The following is a 21,052-nucleotide window of genomic DNA, read 5'->3' on the forward strand; positions in this document are numbered from 1 at the left end:
CCCAATCTCTCTTAACAAAACAAACACTTTTTTGTTCTTATTTTCTACACAAGGACAACCAAAGTAAAGAAAAACATACAAATGAAACTTATGGTCACGGGGGGGGGGGGGAAGCAACTCTTTACAGCTCCTTGTCTCTCCTTGCTGTTAACAGAAGCCAGCTGCCACACATTTCAACTGAGAACAACGTCCATATGGTTGGCCTGCAGGGGAAGCCACAATCAGAGAGACCTTTGAGACCAGGAGCAGCAATGGAAGTCTATGGGTATTCACACAGAAAAAATCCCTGTGCCACAGGTACTTTGTAGTCCCTCTCAACACAATGCAATATTTATTTTCAGTGAACCATGACCAGTTACTTAAAAAGACACACACTTAGCGGCGTTCACTCAGCCCAGGAAACATCAACAATGTAAAGAAAGGCACAGGTTTCAAACAGATTATACATTTTACACAGGAAAAACATCCTTTTATTATTAAGCATGTACCACTTCACCTACAATGTGTATTTGATAAATAACTCCCTACATACATACAACGTTTCTCTTCTTCACTTCCATTTATCTCAAAGGAGTTAAAATGTTTGTTTACCAGCACTGATAAGACAGACCATTCCTGAATGGGTTCATCAATTATCACCCAACTAGCAGCAACTCTACTTCGGATTACTCTCATTTGCCTGAAGAAAGGACATAAGTTATCAGGACTTACCAGGAAGGAGAAGCAAAAAACATCAGAAGCTCAAAAACTGTGGATAAAATACAAGTAATTCAGGAGATAAAATTCCCAGATAATATCATCTATTATTACCAGCTGAGTACAACCAAAATATGTGGATTTACGTTTACTTTTCTTCCAGCTCCTGAAATGGAGCTGACATAGAAGGCAAATGAGAATGAACCTTCTTCTCCACCAAAAACCATACTAGTGTAGCGCCAAGTACTATAAACATGCTGCTACAGGTTACAGTGAAAGAGTTAAATAGCTGGAAGCAAACTACATTTTGACAATGTGAGGTGACTATATCTGGGCATTTATCTCCTCATCCTTCCTATCTCCAGCTCACACTCTGCTGTTTGTGTTCCACTGCTGCTTCCTCAGTGCTTACCTTCTTTTCTCTCACAGGTCCCTTCTATGCTTCTTACTCCCTGAACAGCATCCTCTGCTCAACGGCATCACCATTTCTTTCACTACCTTCTTATCCCCATCCTCACTAAATTCTCACACGTTCACACCCATGACTTTGTGTAGGAAAACCTGAAAATTTACCAACTAAATAATAGCTTTAGGCTAAAAGACAAATAGTGGGAAAAGTAGGGCTCTAGTCAGGGACCCACAGTTCAAACTAAGATGCAAACCAGCTCAATCACAGGTAAGCATCAGGTCTACCTCCTGCTAAGAAAAGACTGAAATTCAAAACTTGTGACTGCTACAAAAAAAACACTCCGCTCCAACGTGCTCATTGAACTCCCCAGTGACACAGAATTCAGATCCCATATTGCTGCTGCAGCTCACAGTTCTCCCAAAATGTAAGACACTGGTTTTAGTTCTTGTTCCTTTCTCTCCTGCCCCAAATTAGCTTCAACTAAAATTAAAAAGTAAAGGAAAATTTTGATCCAAAGCACAGCAACAGCAATGATCAAATGAAGCAAAGGAATTGTCTGGGAAGATTTAAGAAGCTTTGGTTGATGTGTTCTAAATAATCTCAAGCAGCAGCTACACACAAAGCTTCAGTTTCTGCCAGACTGGAGCTTATAAAAACCAAAATGAACCAGCTTACTGTTAAGGGTATATGTGAAAAAATGCACTGCTGCACCCTACAAATAAAGGAACAGTAGAATTTAATCAACATTTAGAAAAATGACTACATTTCACCATTTCTTTATTCCCACAGTACCTTAATACTTCACCACTAATGACACCAGCCCTAATGTTGGTTCTGAACAGTCTTGTACAGTGCTTCAAAATGGGGAAGGTTCTCCACTGTTGCTTTCCTGTTATTGTTAAAAACAGAAAGCTTTCTCATGAGGAAAGTCTTTTCCTTCGTAATCAACTTGGAAATGGAAATAAACAGACTTCATCCCCTCCGGCTGTGTGCAGACAATTCCCGCTTTAAACAGAAAAGACACACCATCAAAACTGTACATCTATCAATTCCTGGAAAATGATTCAACAATGCCATTCCTTTCATCTCAGAGACATACCCACGTATCCCAGCTGCTGTATCTGTTCTGTTGCTCAGGAGTGACCCTGTGCCACTTAGCCGATCCTGCCGGCGTTGATAAAGTTTGGAAGATGCCAGCCCTCGAAGTCTCAGGCCAGCCATGGCACCCAATGCCACTGTGAAGGGGAAGGCAGAGAGACAACTGGAGCAAACACTGGCAACACTGATATTCAATGAGTCACCTTCCTTTTGGGAGTTGCCTTTACATTTTAGAAGAGCTAAAGCAGGATGCACAGACCGCAGTTCGAGCACTGTTTCCTTCAGTTCATCTGCCACTCTCCTGCAGTCTTCAAGATCAGACAACCTCTTTCCTGTATTCCACTAGTAATTACCTATTTAAGCCAGCACACCAGGAGTCTGTACCAGGAAGTCATTCTGTGTTAGGCTTGTACAATGTATCTATATAAATTTCATGAGTGAGATTAAAACAAAAAGTCCTGAGCTTTCACATAATCAATCCACTTAATTTGAGAAAACTTTTTAATCAAAGCAACACAAAAATATAGAAAACCAAAATGGATTATTAGATCTCTTGAGAATAAACAGTTTAGTTTACTGCAGATCCATATCTGACCCTGGCATCTCTAAGGTGGGTCCCTGAAGGCTGCTGCATCACAAAATGTCTTAAGGATTCCACAAACAACAGAACTGTTCCTTCCATTTGGATAGAGCATATTCCAAGAAACAAAACCATAAGGATTTTTGCTTCCCGGAAGCACTCCAGCCTGCAGAAGTGGCATGCAGCAGAAGGTCAGGAAGCAGGGAGAAGGAACATACTTGGCATTCCAGCCTCCAGAGCGCTTTGCTGCGAACTGAACAGGGCCTTCGAGCAGGAGTTTGCCCTTTCTATCACCAGTCCTCTCCACCCACCCCTGCAAGAGAGAAAGAGGCTCACAGCACAAATGGCTCGGCCCATTGTAGGGGGCAGAAAGGGAAGGATTTTCAGAATACTGAGGTCAGTTTTTAAGAGGACAAAGGGAAAGGATTGGAGGATGGGAGCATCTGAGTCAGTGTCATTTGATCAGCAACACCATGAAAAACATCTCAAGAGTCATTAGTAATAAATTATTTTTTAATAAATTGTATCAAAATGAGGATTTTTATTGCATGAGAGTGAAATATATTCCACAACTAGAACCTGGAGAAAGTGAGAAGTGATGACTTCCTAAGTACTAAATGAGTATGAACCAGCAGAGATCTCTTCTTCTATCCTTTAAAGAAAAACACAAGGGTTTGCTAGGACCCAGCAGAACAGGCACAAATAAAAAACACCGTAGATTCAAACTCAGGAATTGGCAACCTCCAAACCTACAATTCACCCTGCATTTTGTTGGGAGTTTCAGACTGCTGACCTCTGACAGCAATCTGCCACTATCATTCTTTCAGTTTGCATGTGTGCTTTACCCATTTCTACTTTATGATATAAAAGGAACAGAAGAAAAATGTCCTTCATACTGGGTGCTTTTGCTGATTTCTTAAATTTTAGAGCAATAAAACACTTGTTCTAAATTGTTATATTAAATCACCTTTTACTTTAACCACAAAGCAGAATATTAATGGCACCAAACCTGTCAGAGCTTAAGGAGCATCTGGACAACACTCTTAAGGCGTATAGTTTAGTTTTAGGTAGTCCTGCAAGGAACGGGGAGCTGGACTTGATGATCCGCATGGGTCCCTTCCAACTTGAGACATTCTATGATTAATCTCCCTTAAACTTAAGCTATCTGGCTAAACATCTCCTCTCTCAAACAACTAAGCTTTTACTCTTCTGACTCATACAACATGATTTTATTGGTTTTCAAATACTCACTCTTCCACAGCAAAGTATGATTCTCTTCTTCAAAAGGGAAGATGAGGGGATTGAAGGAAAAAAACATCAAAACAGTAACTATCCCGTCTTCCCATCCCTCAACACAAACTCACTTGCTTACTCACTCCTCGCACATTAAGAGTCCAAATACATGATTTTGGTTTTCTTTCTCTCTTGACAAAGAGCTTTTAAAAGACAGAGTCAATGCCAAAATCTCACAGCTGGTTACTTTCTGGGCCAAAGCAGAGAAGAAAGCAGCTAGGCTTCTTTTAGGCATTAACAAGTAGTTATTCTCAGAGAACCATCATTATGTCCCCCAGAACAGACTACTTAGGACCTTACAAGCTAAAATTATCTAGGAGAACCTCAGAGAGCAGATGTGGATGGAAAGATTATAAGATTAAAATCACATTTTTCAACCCAGAGGAGTAGAAATGGCTGCTTACAACTCAGAGATGAGACATCTATTAGTTTGGTAACTTTCTAGTCAGTGCTAACAACCTTTCTTAGTATTATCGACCTCTATACTCCCTCCTCCTCCAAACGATTTTCCCTGCAATTACTTCATAAAATGGAGCATTTGCACAGCAGCAGCTCTCTACTGAATTAAAAAGCACCTAGTCAAATGCTAGCCCAATCGAAAATAATATATCCTTATTTCTTACCTCAAGTGGATTAGGAACAATCAATAAGCGTATCTGTAAATGCAGCTGTTCTTCTTTTGTTGACTGCAGGAAGTGCATAGGCGTATCCAGATCCCAATTAGACCAAATATAGTGATAACACAAATTTCTTACAAAAATAATTATGCCCTGAAACATGCACTTTGGAAAACATATTTCCTTGGGCTTTGTATTAGATTAATTTCTAAAAGCAAAACACCCAGCACAGGCTTTTGTTACCTTTTTGTTTTCTAATCAACGCCACAGCAAAGTCTTACAAGAAGTTACCTTCAATTTTGGTTTATTTTCTACAGTGTTTGGTTCACCAGTCATTAACTGACCCTCTTTCTTAGGAAAAAGTTCATCAAGAACAAAGAAAACAGGGCAAAACACATTAGTAAAAAAAAACCCAAAAGAAACCAAACCATCCCCAAAAACCAACAAAACCCCTTACAACAACCGACCCCCAACCATCCTTGAAAAGGTAAAATCATAATAGAGAGATGGACCAAACATATCAAATACAAATTACAGAAGCAGTCTTCACTTATTCCTTGGTAATGAAGTACCACAGTGTACTTCTAAAGGCACCAAAGCCCACACAAACTGTACTTCTCAACACTGCAAAATATAGAAAGGCTGCTTAGAAACATACTGGTTTTATATCTAACACACTACCTCTTAATACAGACTTTATTTCCAAATGTAATTACACAACATGTAACTCAAAAATACATATCTCTCCTTAATAACTTTCTGTCACCTTTGGATGTTAGCTCAAACAGATATACTCAAATAAAGTGTGACTTTTATTTGAGTTAACAGCATCCCTTTAAACTACAGACTGCTCTTGAAATTAGGGGCTATGATAGCCACTTTAGTCAAGACACAGAGAAATAAAACAGCTCAGCCAAGACGTGGCAGTCAGAATTACTATTTACAAGTTCCAGTGATCTATGGTTTTCCTCCCATTGTCACAATGTAACTTGTGATGCACATAATATTCCAGTTTCCATTTGCTAAACAGTCACCCATTTTAATACTTTTCTATTAGGAATACATATAAGTGTACATCTTTCTTTGTATTTTTGTGGAATTATAGTCTTCCCTAATGATAAAAATCAGTAAATTGAATAACTGCAGCTACTGAAATTCAGGAGACACTCTCTGCAGGTAAATGGGACAGAATACTTGAAAATGGAGTTATTTTTCATCAATCTTAATGATTAGTAACTAGCAGTAACTAGAAGAGAGTCCTTTTATGTTTCTATTTGACAAGAAAGGTGAAGTGAAAAAGAATAATGTGCTAGCACTTCACCTTCTCCAGTCTTCCTTGCTTTAACACACTGTAACACAAAAATCATTCCCCTCCTTGTGTCAACAGTTTCAAGACCAGAGGCACACTGATGTCATGTTCCTGGCTCTGGAAGGTTCCCAGTGATGGATATTATGGGGATGCTTCAGCTGTGAAAACAGTTCATCTCCTTCCAGTACCCCCAAAGCCCTGAATCGCAAATGCTGGAGAACATTTGGTTACATAATGTCAACAGATTTCAAGAACTACCAGGTAACTAATATCCATCAACAGCTGGATACAGTTCAATCGAGTGACCTGTAGGCGGATCTAAGGAGGTACATTGTCAGTGCCGAATTCTTTCTAATGACTTCAGAGTCTGTCACAGCCTGATAACAACACTAAACACAGTGCTTGTCTGATGCCATCAGTCATGCAAGCTGCTCAGCAGTGCAATGTTTCGCAGACACTGAAAAGTACAGCTTTTGTTTTGCTGGGCAACTGCTACCCTAAGTGGATTATACAATTACCGAGGAAAAGGTTTGTTGAATTACAGCTATGATACATGTCTCTGATAGAACAGTTAATCTTTCTGTCCTATCAGTGACAGCAAGCAGAAAATCAGACATTTTCATAGCTGACACACTTTCTAGGACAAACATTTCTGAAAACATTAAATAACAGCTGCATTCCTTCTCCAAAAGTTAAAGCCAAGGCCTGCTTATTTTAACAACCCTCTAAAGTACATCTGAGGAGAAGGAGACAGAAATTCTGCATTACTTTTGAAGACCTGCACACTCTGCAGTGTCTCAATTACCTCCATCAGAACTCATGCTTCACACCAAAGCTTTTCACTCAATACAGCGCTATACCTTAACAGGCAGGTTTCTGAAGAAGCACCTTTAGAAGACAACAAGGATTACTGGCCACAGGCATTTCTCACTGCCCTCTGCAGCTGAGTAACTTCACCTGAGAAAACATGTCATTCTGAACAGTACTATACCACAGTTCTATAAAAACAGAACCACCTGGGTTCATACAGCCACAGGTCTTCCCAGGTCCTCCCCATCTTGTTCCCTTTCAGGAGCTGCCCATGACCTATGAATATTTAAGACTCTTGAGTCTTCCTCTATTTGTAAGGAAATTACTGTAAAGGTGTAAATACGCACCTATCCCACATGTCAAAGAACGAAAAAGGGACCATTAAGACAGAAAAGACAAAGTAATCAAAAGACAGGAAGCAAAACACAAGTGTTTTAACCACAAGTCAGCATCAATCCATTATCATGGAGAGCAAAAATAACACTCACGAAAATCACAGATAAGGATATAACAGTTACTCAGCATGTACTCATACCTAACAACCCACCAAACATGATCTACATGGAATAATCATAAGAAGCTGCATAACAGAAACATCAACACTTTACATAAAAGAAAAATGAGCACTATACACAAACTACTCCAGATCCATTTCAGTATTCCCGGCCATGAAGAGCAATGCTTCAGGATTACAATGACAGTAGGATTCCGGAGGGTGGCTATCTTATCAAAGGCACCCTGCTAATACTAGTATTACTTCACTTCTTCATGCTTTTCGTCTTCAAGATATTTTTCAAAAGCAAGCTTATTTTCACAAACTGCTTTATAACGTCTGTCTCTTATTTTACAGATGGGAGAACAAAGTGACCAAAGACACTAAAGCATTTGTGCAAACCCTTGGAAGATAACAGTAAAACCTCTCCCCACCGCTTTTCTCATTAACAGCTGTCTATTAGGTGACTTTACAGAGTTCCGCCCAGTGTCAGCGTGGGAGGAGAATGAAGCTTCACATTTAAACAGCTCTTGAGAAGTGTAACAATAAGGCCACAGCCAAAAGAGGCGCAAACCGTGCGGGCAGAAGGGCAGCGTGAAGACCAGTCAGAAGGGTCCCGAAGTGCGGGACACAAGCGGGAACAGGCTGCAGGGAACCCGGCTGCTGGGCGGACACAGCTCAGATTCGCCGCTGCTCCTTTCCAACTCTGTTTCTGGTCTTCCCACTGCCCCACGCAGGGGTAAGGCACATCGGAGCAGCCCTTACTCTGCTCTTCCAAGAAGCTGTTTCCGACTCTTCCATCCCACGGAGCGGTACGGGAGCTGGCCGCGCCGCCTGAACCTTACAGAACGTCCTCTTCCCCCTACCGCTTCCTCCCGGGCACACGGGACCTCTCCCCGACCCTCCACAGGGCCAGCGAAGGCAGGGACAGCCCAGCGCGGGACCCACCGACCCCCGGTTGCCGGCCGGGCTTCCCGCTCCCCGCCCTTACCTGCCCGTCATGGCGGCGCGCTCCCGGCCGGCGCCGGGCCGTGGCGGAGAGGCTGCGGGGCGGCACACGCGGCTCGGCGGGGCGACACCAGTCCCAGCGAGCCCTGGCGGGCAGCGCAAACCCCGCCCCTGCCCGGCGGTAGCGGCGGCCCGGGCCCCTGGGTGTGGGCGGGAGCCGCGGCCACCGGTGACTCAGGGCAGCCCCCCCGGCCCCGCGCATACTTTTCCTATAAAGGGAAAGTTCGGGAGCGGCGGGGAGCCGGCGGCCCCGGGGCACGGCGCTGTCCCACCGCCGCTTCGTGCCGCCCGACAGTAACCGCCTCGGGTGCTACTGTGAGCCCGGAGGGAGAAGGTAAACGCGTTGTCACAGAGCCGCTATCTGGTGTACAGTTATATCTGACATACACCTCACTGACATGACTTCATTTTCCTATAAACAAAGAACTACGCTTCCTCCCAGCCACTACAGACTATTACACTCATGGCACATCCTCAACGCAAGGGGAAAACATCTTTGCAGCGTGCTTTACTGTCAGGGCAGCAGAAGACGCAGCCTGGAAGGCTATGTTGTAGAAAGCAGTTAGATGATACCCTTTGCTGGCAAAGAGGGATCCTGCTCCCAAAGACACCTCCAGGTGCAATGTTTCTGAAAACATCCGGCACAGGGTGCCCAGAGAAGCTGTGGCTGCCCCATCCCTGGCAGTGTTCAAGGCCAAGTTGGACACAGGGGCTTAGAGCAACCAGCTCTAGTGAAAGGTGTCCCTGTCCGTGGCAGGGGGTTGGAACTGGATGAGCGTTAAGATTCCTTCTAACCCAAACCATTCTATGATCCAATCCAGTCTTGCCAACCATTAAACTTTGTCCTGAGCAGGTAGAGAGTGCTATGCCCTCTGACTTGTATCAATGTACCAATGCTAAATTGATCCCCCAAATGGGGCAGGCAGCTCCTGGCCAACAGCGATTTCAGACTTGATCTGCATCTTGTGAGGCAGCCGAATACACTGTGACTCACCATTGCTATGGATAGTGCTGCACACTGATGATGGAAACTGTGCTGGCTGTTTCCTGCTGTCCAAACAACTCATTTTTTTCAGCCCTGCAGTGAACATTTAGAATCATAAAGGTTAAATTAGCATTTGATGTTTTTATTTATTACTTTTTTAAATCAGGGTGAAGAATTGGGCGTTCTTATTTTGGTGTAACAGTTGGTTGAGGACAGAATAGTAGTTAGTGTTATTAATGAACAGCCAATGAGTTAACAGGTTTGGCTGAGCACACAGGGGTACAAGACAAGCTCTTGGTCATTCTCGACGTCTCCAGCCCCACTGGGATGGTTCCTACATGTAATGTCTCTGCTCTTGCAGCTCTCCTTCAGAGAGGCAGAGACCTAGGGTTAGACGTAAGAAGACTCCAGGTGCCAACCTTGGGGGAACACGGCGCTGGGCAGCGCTCGGCCTCCGGGACTGCTGTGTCCCATGGAGCTCCCTGTGGGCTCCATCAACCTCAGATACCACCTTCCTCTTACCCATCTACGTTTTGAACGTGACGCCATCTTCTTCCCTGCTGAAGAGACCATGAGGTGCTGCAGGTCACAGCTGCCAAGCTCTTCCAGTGGCTCCATGCGGAGCGGCTGAGGGCTCTCCCTGTATGTATGTATGTATGTACGTATGTATATATGTATGCCTGCCTGCCTGCCTGCCCGCCCGCCCCAGTCCCAGCACCCCCTGCCCGGCGAACCCCACCACTCCTCCTCTCAGACATCTCTTTTAAAGGACACCTCCTTCACCGGCCCCGCCTGCCCAAAAGCAGCGGCCGCCTCCCGCAGCCCAGCCCAGCCCCGCGCCGCCGGCACTGAGGGACCCGAGGGCGCGCCCCCGCCGCCTCAGCCTTCCGCGCACGCGCGCCGCCCCGGTAACCCGGATGCAGCTGCTCCGCAAGATGGCCGCGGGGCGGTTAGGCTGGTCGCCGTAGCGCCGTGGAGCGGTGCCGGGCCTCGCCATGGCGGACCTGGGCCGGCAGCTGCAGGAGTACCTGGCGCACTCAAAGGCCACGGCCAACGCGGGCCCTGCGCCGCCTCCCGCCGGCTGCTCGCAGGAGGAGGCAGTGGGGAGTGGCGGCCTGGGGGCCTGGCTGGGCCCGGTGAACCCCTTCTCGCCGGGCCGCGGCGCCCCACCTGCGGCGGCCGGGCCGGGCTCGGGCTGGCCATGGGCCGCCGAGGCGGACCCCTGCCTGCCGGGGCTGTCGCGCTGGCAGCGGCTGGCGGGGAGCGGGCTGTGCCTGCTGCTGGCCGCGCTCTGCTTCGGGCTGGCCGCGCTGTACGTGCCGCTGCTGCTTCTCCGCGCCCGCAAGTTCGCGCTGCTCTGGTCGCTCGGCTCGCTCTGCGCCCTGGGCGCCGCCGCCCTCCTGCGCGGGCCCGCCCGCCTGCTGCGGGAGCCTAGCCGCGGCTCCCTGCTCTACCTGGGCGCCCTCGGCGGCACCCTCTACGCGGCGCTGGCGCTGCGCAGCACCCTCCTGACGGCGCTGGGCGCCGCGGCCCAGCTGGGCGCCGCCGCCGCCGCGCTCCTGGCCGCGCTGCCCGGGGGCGCCGCCGGCCTCGGCCGCCTCGGCGGCCTCGTGTTCGCTGCGGTGCGGCGCGGGGGCAAAGCGCTGCCGGTGTGAGCCCCGCGCCGCAGCCCGCCGGGACTCGGACGGAGGGACTGAGAGACTCGCGCTCGGCGGAGCACGGAGGCGCCTCTCCGAGACGGGGATGAGGATGGCGCCGTCTGCACGCCGCTTCCTTCACCTCCTTGGCTTTGCTGCTGGGCTTTCCTCGCCAGTTCTTGACCCAGAAGAACAGGGGCTGGCACGCGCGAGCGGCACCGGGGACTCTGAACGCGTTGTCTGTGCTCAGGTGGGACGGGCTTGGTGCCAGCTGAGCACAGGATTCTGCCTTACTGCAAAGGCAGCTCCATAGCCGTGGTCTGGAGCCTCTCCGGTTCGGGTAGGAGCTGGCAGCATCCCACTTCCCTGCCTCCAGTCTAGGACCATGTGGCTGCTGCAGCCTACTTCAAAACGTGAGTGAGATTACGGAGCCAGTGAAACATAAGGATTGACCTGCCCATGACATGAAAAGCAAGTGTCTTACAGCTGAGGCTGCAGGGCTGGCTGGTGTTGAAATGTGGGGACAGCTTAGTGAAATCTGGTCAAGTGTCAGGGTCAACGTTCAAAACAGTTAACTGCTATTAACTCATTACTGTGCTGACCCCTACACTGAACATGGTTCAGTTGCTGAGTGGTACAGGCATCAGCCACATCAGACCAGTGGTAAATATGAATACAGTTTCTACTGAACTGCTTTCCTTTCTAAAACCCCAGTCTTTAAAACACCATCCAGTCAGTGGAACAAACCTTCCTGGGGCTATGGGTCACAAAGACTGCCATAACCTTAAGGTCTTGGTGCATGACAGTGATAGGATGACAGGTGCTAATCTTAGGTAAGAGCCTTAAGTCTTTGAAGGTGTTGCTGCTGCCTTACAGCTGCTGTAACAGTTGGGCTTTACAAGGCTAGCTTCAGCTCTTAGAACTTAATTTACATATATATATATATATATGTATTTCGATTTCTCAATTTAGGCAGGAATTGCTTACTTGCCACAGTGTGACCTTGAGAAATAAGACTTGCTGGTAATTAGGGCTTTTGTCAGCACAGCTCAGTTTCAATGCAGAAGCTAAGCAGCCTTAGGAAGGTGCTGAATTTGGGCTGACAGTCCCTGCTGGGAGCCTGGTGCTTCAGCTGGGCTGTGTACTGTACTACTGCACGTAAAGGGGAATACCAGGCCTAACCTGCTCAGAGCCTGAGTATCTCACTACTTGTGCCTTATACACAAAATAAAGCTAAACAATGTAATATTTACCTGATATCACTACTTAGACTTTAGTGTATTCAGCTAATACTCTGAATTAAGCTGAAACTGTTAAATGGGGGTACCTAAATGTACAGAGATTACTTCAATAAAACCAATTGTGTACCAAATTTCAATACAGACATTCCACTAATGGTCACTCTTTTGCCATAAAAACGTAGATCTGAGCTATCTAAACAGAATTAAATTGGTTCTCTCATTTTTACAACTTCTATAGTATAGAGAATTAGTTTATTCCTAACAGCACTAACATACTAAACCAATCCAAGAGAAGGCGGAGCTGTAAACTAGCAGGTAGAGGATAAGGATTCCACATTCTGGTAAATGGACTTGACCCAAAGAGTACAGCAGTATATTCCCATTAAGTAATCTTACCGTTTCCCAGCAACAGTGGTCACAGGACCATGGACTGGGACACTTGTGTCTCTCCTGCCATGCTGTCACCTTCTAAGATTTTACACAAAATCTAGCTCACTTTCCATTTTTCTTAAACGTTTTGTGCATATTCCATGCTAGTGGAGTATTTCAAAATTTAATTAAAAAAGCTGCCCCTTGATAAGGAATTTCACTCAACACCAAGTACCCCAGTGGTTTAAAGAGTTCAGGAAACATCAGAGGAAACCCAAGCATACTCCCTTTTGTCTAGACAGAAACAGCTGGGTTTGCTGTTGGGTGCACTCTTGTTTTGGTAGAGGACTGTAGTTTAATTGAGGACTAAAGCTCATCCTCTAAATCATACTCTAACTATTACATAAAAATAACTTTCAGCCCCTTAAAAAATATGTAGGGCTTGTTAAAAAAAAGAGAGGGCACGCTTTCCACTTTGCTATCAAAATACTGATATTTATCATCAAAACTTCAGAATAGATCCTAACTCACTGATGTATACCAAAAGTGACCAAAGCCTTTCTTCAAGTACAGGTAAAAAAGCAGTTCCATTTTTAGTCCTCAAAGAAGAAACTGTGTTCTATCAGCTGTTCCCCAGTTAATGCCTTTAAAATCGTTCTCTCTAGAGCCACATGACAAGGATTTTATAGGCTAATGATCAGTTAAATATTGTAACTTTCAAATGCCATTTTATATACTACAAAACTAAGAAAGAAAATGCTATCTGTGACTGATTGAAGCAAGAGAAGAGCAGATAAGTGTTAACCCGTGTTTTGATCTCTTCCTATAAGATAGGTCATCAGGTCTTTGGTAAATCTGACTGAGATGTCAGATAAAATAGCTGCCGTGTTTCACTATGTTGCTGCAATAGCCTTGACAGCTATAGAAGTACAAAACCATAGTATCCTGACTATTAAAACAGAAAAGTCAGGGCAGGGGGGATGGATGCCTGGTAGTATTGTTCATTATACATTATATCCCATGCTTTTAATGTGGGACCTTCCTGGCTTTAGAATACGTACTTCTGTGGTGAAATTTTCATTGAGGCTTTAGGTATTAAAGGAGCCTTTTGATAACTTGGTGACTGGAGATGATTAATATGAATGATTTATGGGGAAACAAATTCATGGGCGTAAACAGCTTTATTGTGAAATGTGGGAAATGGGAATAACTCTTCCTCATCATTTCCCTCTGCTCATAAAACTGGGAAGCTATATCCTAAAGAAAACTATACTTAAAAAGCGATTAGAAAGCGATCAGCTGTTGAGGTTTGAACATACCAAACCCTACCGAAACCAGCTATCTTTAAGCAGTGCCTCCTACAGCCATTGTAAAGCGTGTGCATCCATATTAATCAATCTGCTAAACTTTCTTCCTCAGCTTCTATAACCAGATGCTGTTTTGAACAAAGATATTTGACTTGCCCAGCTGAAGCACAGAATGACAACGTCTGTCATGATGCCTGTCTTGCTGGTAGTCCAGGATGTAACTCACACTATGTCTATGACAGCTTTTTCTAAGCAGTGTTCCACGTTTTTATCTTTCAGGATGGCAGACTAGCAAGCAGCGGTGGTTTCCCCTGGTTTGGAATGTTAACGTCAGCACCACTTGTAATCAGTAGACAGCTGTGGCTAAAGGTGAAAATGAAAGCTCTCTGTGCATCATAAACAAAAAACCTAGGAATCATGCAGCTATGAGTATTTCAGACAGCTGAGGTTTCAGGAGGCAGTTCTGTTGCTCCATCTGATACACAAGTCTGCCTAAAGACCACCCTCTTTATAGTGATAGGTGAGTAAAGAATCACACGCTGGGTTGATTTTATGTTAATTTTTGCACAAATTACATTCTGTATTCATACAAAACCAACGTAACTCTTCTGACAAACTGTACACATAGGAACAGGTTTCTGTCTGGAGGTGAACTGAAATCTGTGGAGGTGCTCCATGCCTCATATCACTTAAAAAAATTCCAGCTCTTCACAAAACCAAGCAGGTAAAAGAAGGTGAGGAAAACAAGGGTGGAGAGGACAAACCAGAAAGCCAGCTACAGTGCTGCAGCTAGCAGAAGTTGACTGATCTAGGAAAAGACCCCTGTCTTGTTAGGAGCTAATGCACATTCAGTTATCCCAGTTAAAGAATCCAGGTTTGTTGCAGGTTACTTTATGAGTCCAGAGTAGCAATCCATTTAAATATTGTCCAGGCAGGACTGGGTGTGACCCAGTCAAAGCCTCTTCTATCGGCCCCTTCCACCACCCCTGGATGATCCTCTTCTTGATTGAGCAGAGTTCATGTTATGTCCTCTTCCCCAGTTACTTCCACTCCTCCCTCCTCGAGAAGGGTTATTGCCTCCTGCAGGGCCTCCACCAAAAGCTTCATCTCTGTGGAATCCATCGTGATGGTCTCCATCTAAAGAACTGGATCTCCCAGATTTTGACGCTCTCTGCGAACTTCCTCGTCCTAAAAAAGAAGCACAGTCAGTTACTGGTGTTCGAGTCTAAGCAATGCCTCTTCTCAGCCATACCATATATTTAGCTGGTTCCTTTGTGGAAGGAACTATGGGATACTCATTTGCAGACCAAGCATAGTTGAGACCTGTAATTTTCTGCCTTCTCTCCCTTCTGCAAGATTTTTCTTACATAGATTTAGCGTCTCCATTACAGTCCAGAAGATGGACAGCAATCAGACAATTCCATGGGAATTAAGGGAGTTTATAGCTGATACAGTCAGCAATCACTTCAGTAAATTAGAGCAGTGATAGTCATGGTGTTCTCAGAACTGCCAGGTGTACCCGACTCTTGTGCTTTAACACCATCGTGGTTTGCTATACATTTTTGTTGAAAAACACTTTTTTTCCTAAAAAAAGGACATTGCACTGATGGATGGGTTGAGGTTGGTGGTGAAGACAATGAGTAACATTACTGGTTTTGTTCTATTTTTTGCTAGAAATAATGGAAAAATGCTCTATTTTAATCACTAACCAGGAACAAACTACATCAGCTCTTACTGCCAGAAACGGGATTTTCGGCTTCTCACAGGTCTTAGTACTGAGACTTAAATTAATATTAAAACCCCCAAAGTCATTAGCTCAAAATAACAAATAGTATCTGTGGGGGGGGAGGGAACCCAAAGTAGTAATGTTGACAGTGCTTTGTGGATACAACAAAGTGCTACAGCTGAATGAGGACATTTTTCCTCACTTTAGCAAGAAGGATTTTTTTGTTGACTGCTTGGTTGTATGTAAAATAAAGACCAAATTGTTCCACAGAGCGTATAATTCATGAAGTTTTAACCTTCACATGACTTTACCAATGAACTGAAAGTGACACAGCCCATACACGAAATAGTATTGTCGATGTTTCGGTATCAGGCTTTCTTGCCATTGTTCTAAACCGTCTTGGGTACATTAGTGAGTTGTCTAGGCACAAGAATCGTAGAGTCATAGAATCGTAGCATAGTTAGGGTTGGAAGGGACCTTAAGATTATCTAGTTCCAGCCCCCGTGCCATGGGCAGGGACCCCTCACACTAAAACATGTCACCCAAAGAAGTGTGGTAGTTAACAACTGTTTTGACTTCAATAAGGCATCTGATGGAGTTATCACAAATTACTATTGAAGCTGGAGAAGGAATCCTCACAGATTCGATAAGAAGCTGGCTAAATGAGAAACACAGCCTTTTGAAAGGAAAAATACTGATACAGAGGGAGCTCACCAGCAAGGTTTCATGAAAAACCTCTGTGAATGAAGGGCATAACCTACTGTCAGTGCACTTAACACTAAACAAGCTTCAGGACAACAGTAAGAGAAGTGGAGTGACATTTGGTGGCATCAAAGACAAAGCTGCACAGTAGAGGTCTAACAACAGAAAACAACAGGCTCTCAGCATCTGGAAGCAACTGAGAAGAACCTCTGTTACTGACCACTAAATAGTGGGTTGTCAATATGAGGACATTAAAAAAGCCCCAAAGACAACATTAACAAAAGACATCATCAATCCTGAGATTTATAAGAACAAGGATCAAGAACTGGTACAAGACTAACCGGATGATTGTGGAAACAACACACACAGCAATAGGGTCTGAACCAGCTGCTTACTCCAGAAGAAAGTTATTTTGTTGGTTACAGTAGCTAGGTGCATGAGGGTGCCGTGTGACTGTTCAGTTAAAAAGGGAAATAAATAGGACATCAGAAGCTATTAGGAAGCAGAGGAGAACAAAACCAAGTGGACTACAGAAATAGATGATAAACCATATCTTAAATAGTGTGTGCAACTGTTAGTTACCCTGTTTAATTTACAAAAGGATAAATTAAAAGTGAAAATAATATATACAGAGTAATAAGGCGAGTAAATGATACGGATCAGAGCTGCGACTTGGAGAAGAGCTAGTTCAGGTTGGAAATCGCAGACTTTGATGCAATCAGAGATGGCATTCAGAAATAAGAGGCATCATCTTCCAGCTGTTCCAGTTAAAACACAAGACATCATTGAATGAAATTAGTGAGCAAAAGGCTTAAAGCAATAGGAAAAATTTTCCTTCCTCTTTTTTTAAGCATAGTCTACCGCAATTAAGTTTTAGAGCTCTCCATAGATCTTGCAGATGCCAAAAGTTTGTATGATTCTTAAAGCAGTTAGAGAAGCACACAAAAGGTAAGTCAAAAGCCATTAGATATAAAAATATTGTAGCCAGTCACTGAACTACAGATCTTCAAGGTTGAGAAAGCATTTCAGGACATACCACTACAGATCTTCAATGTTGAGAAAGCATTTCAGACATACCACTACAGATCTTCAAGGTTGAGAAAGCATTTACAGGACATACCACTACAGACTTAGACTGTTAAGAACAGAGTAACACTTCCCTCTGTACCTGCTACTGGCTAGTGTTAAAGAAAAGCTACTGAGCTTTATGGACTTCTAGTCTGGTCATGGATGGCTGTGCTTACACTCTTACAAGTAGACAACTCACAGGCTGATACGGGTTGGAAGGGACCTTAAAGATCATTTAATTGCAATGTCCCTGACCTTCCACTAGACCAGGTTGCTCAAGAGCAAAGAGTTAAAACATTTGGGTCCAACAGAGTGAAAGCTGAGACAGGAAGGATATTTCCGATAAAGGGTGCTAGCACAAGCTTGAATAACAAGTAACTATACTGAAAATCAGAGGGGAAAAAAGCTTTTAACAGTTTTCTAGCTGGAGTAACAGGGAGCCAAAACCTAACTGGTTTTGATCAGGGCAATGAAGGAGAGGATTACATGAAGCTAGAGTAAAGATTTGGATGTGATGTTCCAGAAAACCCCTCCGTTCTTGTGTTCCTATGAGACTGGTGTTCAGCCTCACAGCTGGCAAGATCAGATATTTACCAGTTCAGCTTTATTGCCTCTGAACAGATAAAGAATTCTGGATAAGCCTACTGTTGAAAAATGTGCCGGTGTTAGATAAGATTTTCAATAGAAGGGGCTTTTTACCTTTGGCCCTCTCTTCTGGAGGTCCACCTGGAGCATCCATTTCTCTGTGGTCAGAGGTCCCTGGTCCATCGTTCCAGGGACGTTTACGTGGTGGCAGTGAGGCCATGTCCATGCCCTGGAGTGAAGAAGCACGTTCTCTGTTAGCTGGAGAATGCCTGTCATGAGAAGGGTGATCAGGACGAGGACCTGAGCATGAAGAGAAAAAACAGGACAATAAGTAATGTTGACGTGATTGGTATTCTTCACTTTTTTTGGAGGAAGTCACATCAATTTACACCTTTTCCATTGTACTTGGCACACAATTTTAAGTTAAAATTAACATAAAGCTTCCCCCCCTCCCCATCCCAACAGGAAAACAAGCAAACATTAGATGAGTAAGTTTTAAGAAAGCTAAAGGTAAAACTGGTCTCTAAAGGATGATGGGAATGAAAGTGACAAAACTAAAGGGTTCTTTCCGGTGTATTTTCATATATTTTAGAGATGTTCATATCTGCATCTATTCATTTGCGTTTTTTTCCATGACATTTGAAAACTCAGGTTTTCCCCCATTAGTAACACAAATGCAAATTTCAGTAAGCTGTCAGACACTGCAGCTGAAAACATGATTTTTGCAACAACAGAAGATGCCACCCAAGAGAAAGATTACTGTTGGCTTTAACGTACACCTCAAAAAATCCCCAGGTATGTACTTCACTCATCCACAGGTGACAACAACAGGCAGTCCCAGGCTGTACAGTAAATCAACTTAAAATTGAGGCTTTGAGGCCATAATAAATTTGTTTGCTGAGGCACCTGCATTTGGAGCCAGTTAAATTATGTATAGTATTTTTTTTCTTGAATTTAGAAGTCCAAAGAGCTATGTTTTGGTGTTCTTATAGTAAAAGACTGTTCATGAGCATGTGAGGTACAGGAAGAAGTAGTGATTTTTACACCTAAGTTTTTGGTCATTGGTTGGTTATATTATAGAAGTCTGCAGTTATCTAAACAAACCTCTCCAGTTTTTACCTGGTTCTCTGTTTCCATCCCAGGATTCTGGTTTCCGCCCTCCTTCAAAGCGTGGAAATTCATCTGGAGTGGGAAGTAAACCCTTCCGGCCTCCTGCGCAGTAAGAGATGCAGTGGACAGGAGACGTTGGATTCATGACAATACTGTAATTTGCCCAGGAAATGTCTTTGCTTCCTTATCCTTGCATTTCAGTATGGAAGAATGTTCCACTCACCTCTCACAGCACCACGACCTCGCCCCCGAACACCATGGTCCCTTCCTCTTGAGTTTTCATCTGGAGAGTCAAAAGCATCATCTGGCCCAAAATCTTCAGGTCCAGGAAAGCCATCTCTCCCCCTGGGTCCCCGGCCCTCCTGTCTTGAGGGTCCTCCTCTTCTGAAACTACAAGAAAGAACATGGTACAAATGTGGGTTTTAGACAGAATTTAGATTGAGGAATTTCAGCCAGCTTCAGTTTAATCATCAACTCATTTCTGAACTGTTTTACTTAATACTGTAGCACATACAGTTACTAGAATAGGATTTGTAGGTGGAAAAGTGCTCGTTTTCTGCCTTTGAGCACTTTGTCTATTCTTTTTTGTAGTTTCCCCTTATTTCCTTCTGCTGATTGTGTTTGTTTCTCAAACAAGAAAAATACTTTCAAATATACTGTATTCATTTAATAAAGGGTGGGGGGGAGTAATCTGTGAGTGATGATAAATAGAAGGTAAAGTATAAGTGAATTTCCCTTAATGTGGTGGTCTTCTTTCCCCTTCCATTTTTTCCCCCTTCCATTGTAGTGATAAAAACAAACTGGAAGAATTCAAGCAATGAGAGTCATGACTATAACAGAACACATCAGCATCTCATTCCATTGATTTTTGCTAACCTAAAACATTCTTTTCTGTTCCATTCTTCTCAGTTTACGGTTTTAGCAGATGAATCTAGACAGCCTTTGGCTCTGTAGGGATGAGGGTGACTGTTGACCAGCATGCACAGTGGCATTCCACAACCTGAAGAGCAGTTTATTCAGCTGCAATAATGAAGGATTTTGCTTTGCAGAAGGTAGTTTTGACACTGAAGTTGATAATTTCTACTAGGTCCCGTGGCAGTAATTTGCTATGACTGGGTTGTGCATCTCCTGTGAAACGAGTGTAGCTCCTCCAGTATCACACTGAGGTTTTAACTGAGGTATTCAGAGAGAAGAATGGTTCTTAATGAAATGTCAGCGCCACTTCAGGTAAGCCTGTAGGTGGCTGCATGAACACCGGTAGTTTCGGTTTTCACCTTGCCAGTTTAAACACCTGCAGCAGAGATGTGTTCTGTGTGCTACTGCACCTCCAGAAGTGCGCCCTCTCTAGCGCCGGTTGTTAGGACTGCTTTAGTTTACAGCCCCGTTTCTGTGCAAGCACAGGCGAGAGCTTTATGCAGTGCAGGCACACTGGTTCAGGAGTGCTCACGGTCAGTGCGACCCCGCGCTGCTCCTGCCCACCCCTCAGCAGCAGCACACATCATGCAGGGCACTGTTTGCCCATTCCCGCTGATGCCCCCCACCTCCCCTCTCTTCCCAGTTCCACGCTGGCCAAACTGTAACCTCCATAATACAGGGATGGTGTTTGCTTTGTGCAGCGTCCCCTTCCCCAGCTCATTAACGACACGGTGCATCCTATTACAAGCAAAACTTTAGATACCTTTATTTAGACTTTTAACAACATTAACCTTTTAATTACAAAGTTAAATATTTTAACAGTAGTCAGAACACAATACAATAGTGTTAAACTTTTACAATTTATGTTTCATGAAAAACAATAGGTCTGTCTCCACCTCCCAGAGAACAACCACAACACAGAGAGGAGGCTGCTGTGCCTGTAGAGGTACAACAGTGGATGGAGGGAGTGCTGTGTATGGACAATGAACCATTTTACATTAACCTGGATGATCTGGGAGAACAAACTGAGCAGTTTCAGGTACAAATAGTTCAGATGATCACATTGCAATATTGTTTAGCCTTGAAACAGCACA

The 21,052-nt window shown here is 44.3% G+C and overlaps 2 protein-coding genes across 4 annotated transcripts in view; one reads left to right on the plus strand and one right to left on the minus strand.

Moving 5' to 3' along the window:
- The window catches only part of LIMS2 (LIM zinc finger domain containing 2), a 28,091-nt gene extending 19,697 nt beyond the window's left edge, over window positions 1-8,394 (minus strand). The window contains exon 1 of one of the 3 annotated variants that reach the window (XM_057426420.1): window positions 8,297-8,394. In XM_057426420.1, the coding sequence (XP_057282403.1) occupies window positions 8,297-8,307 (11 nt within the window). In that variant the 5' untranslated portion in view covers window positions 8,308-8,394. Of the gene's footprint in view, window positions 1-2,204; window positions 2,341-4,699; window positions 4,853-8,296 lie in introns of those variants that run through there. The other 2 variants (XM_057426421.1, XM_057426419.1) reach the window with 2 other exon arrangements.
- A 1,899-nt stretch (window positions 8,395-10,293) lies between these two features.
- Window positions 10,294-19,697, plus strand: SFT2D3 (SFT2 domain containing 3). Its single transcript, XM_057426409.1, has 3 exons — window positions 10,294-11,348; window positions 14,132-14,372; window positions 19,076-19,697. The coding sequence occupies exon 1, from the start codon at window positions 10,294-10,296 to the stop codon at window positions 10,951-10,953; it is 660 nt and encodes a 219-aa protein (XP_057282392.1). The 3' UTR covers window positions 10,954-11,348; window positions 14,132-14,372; window positions 19,076-19,697.
- Window positions 19,698-21,052: the final 1,355 nt, after the last annotated feature.

Source organism: Pezoporus wallicus, unplaced genomic scaffold (assembly GCF_028554395.1).
Source record: "Pezoporus wallicus isolate ANWC-B61680 ecotype Strahan unplaced genomic scaffold, APGP_CSIRO_Pwel_v1 contig_8872, whole genome shotgun sequence".
In the NCBI taxonomy this organism is placed as follows: Eukaryota; Metazoa; Chordata; class Aves; order Psittaciformes; family Psittacidae; genus Pezoporus; species Pezoporus wallicus.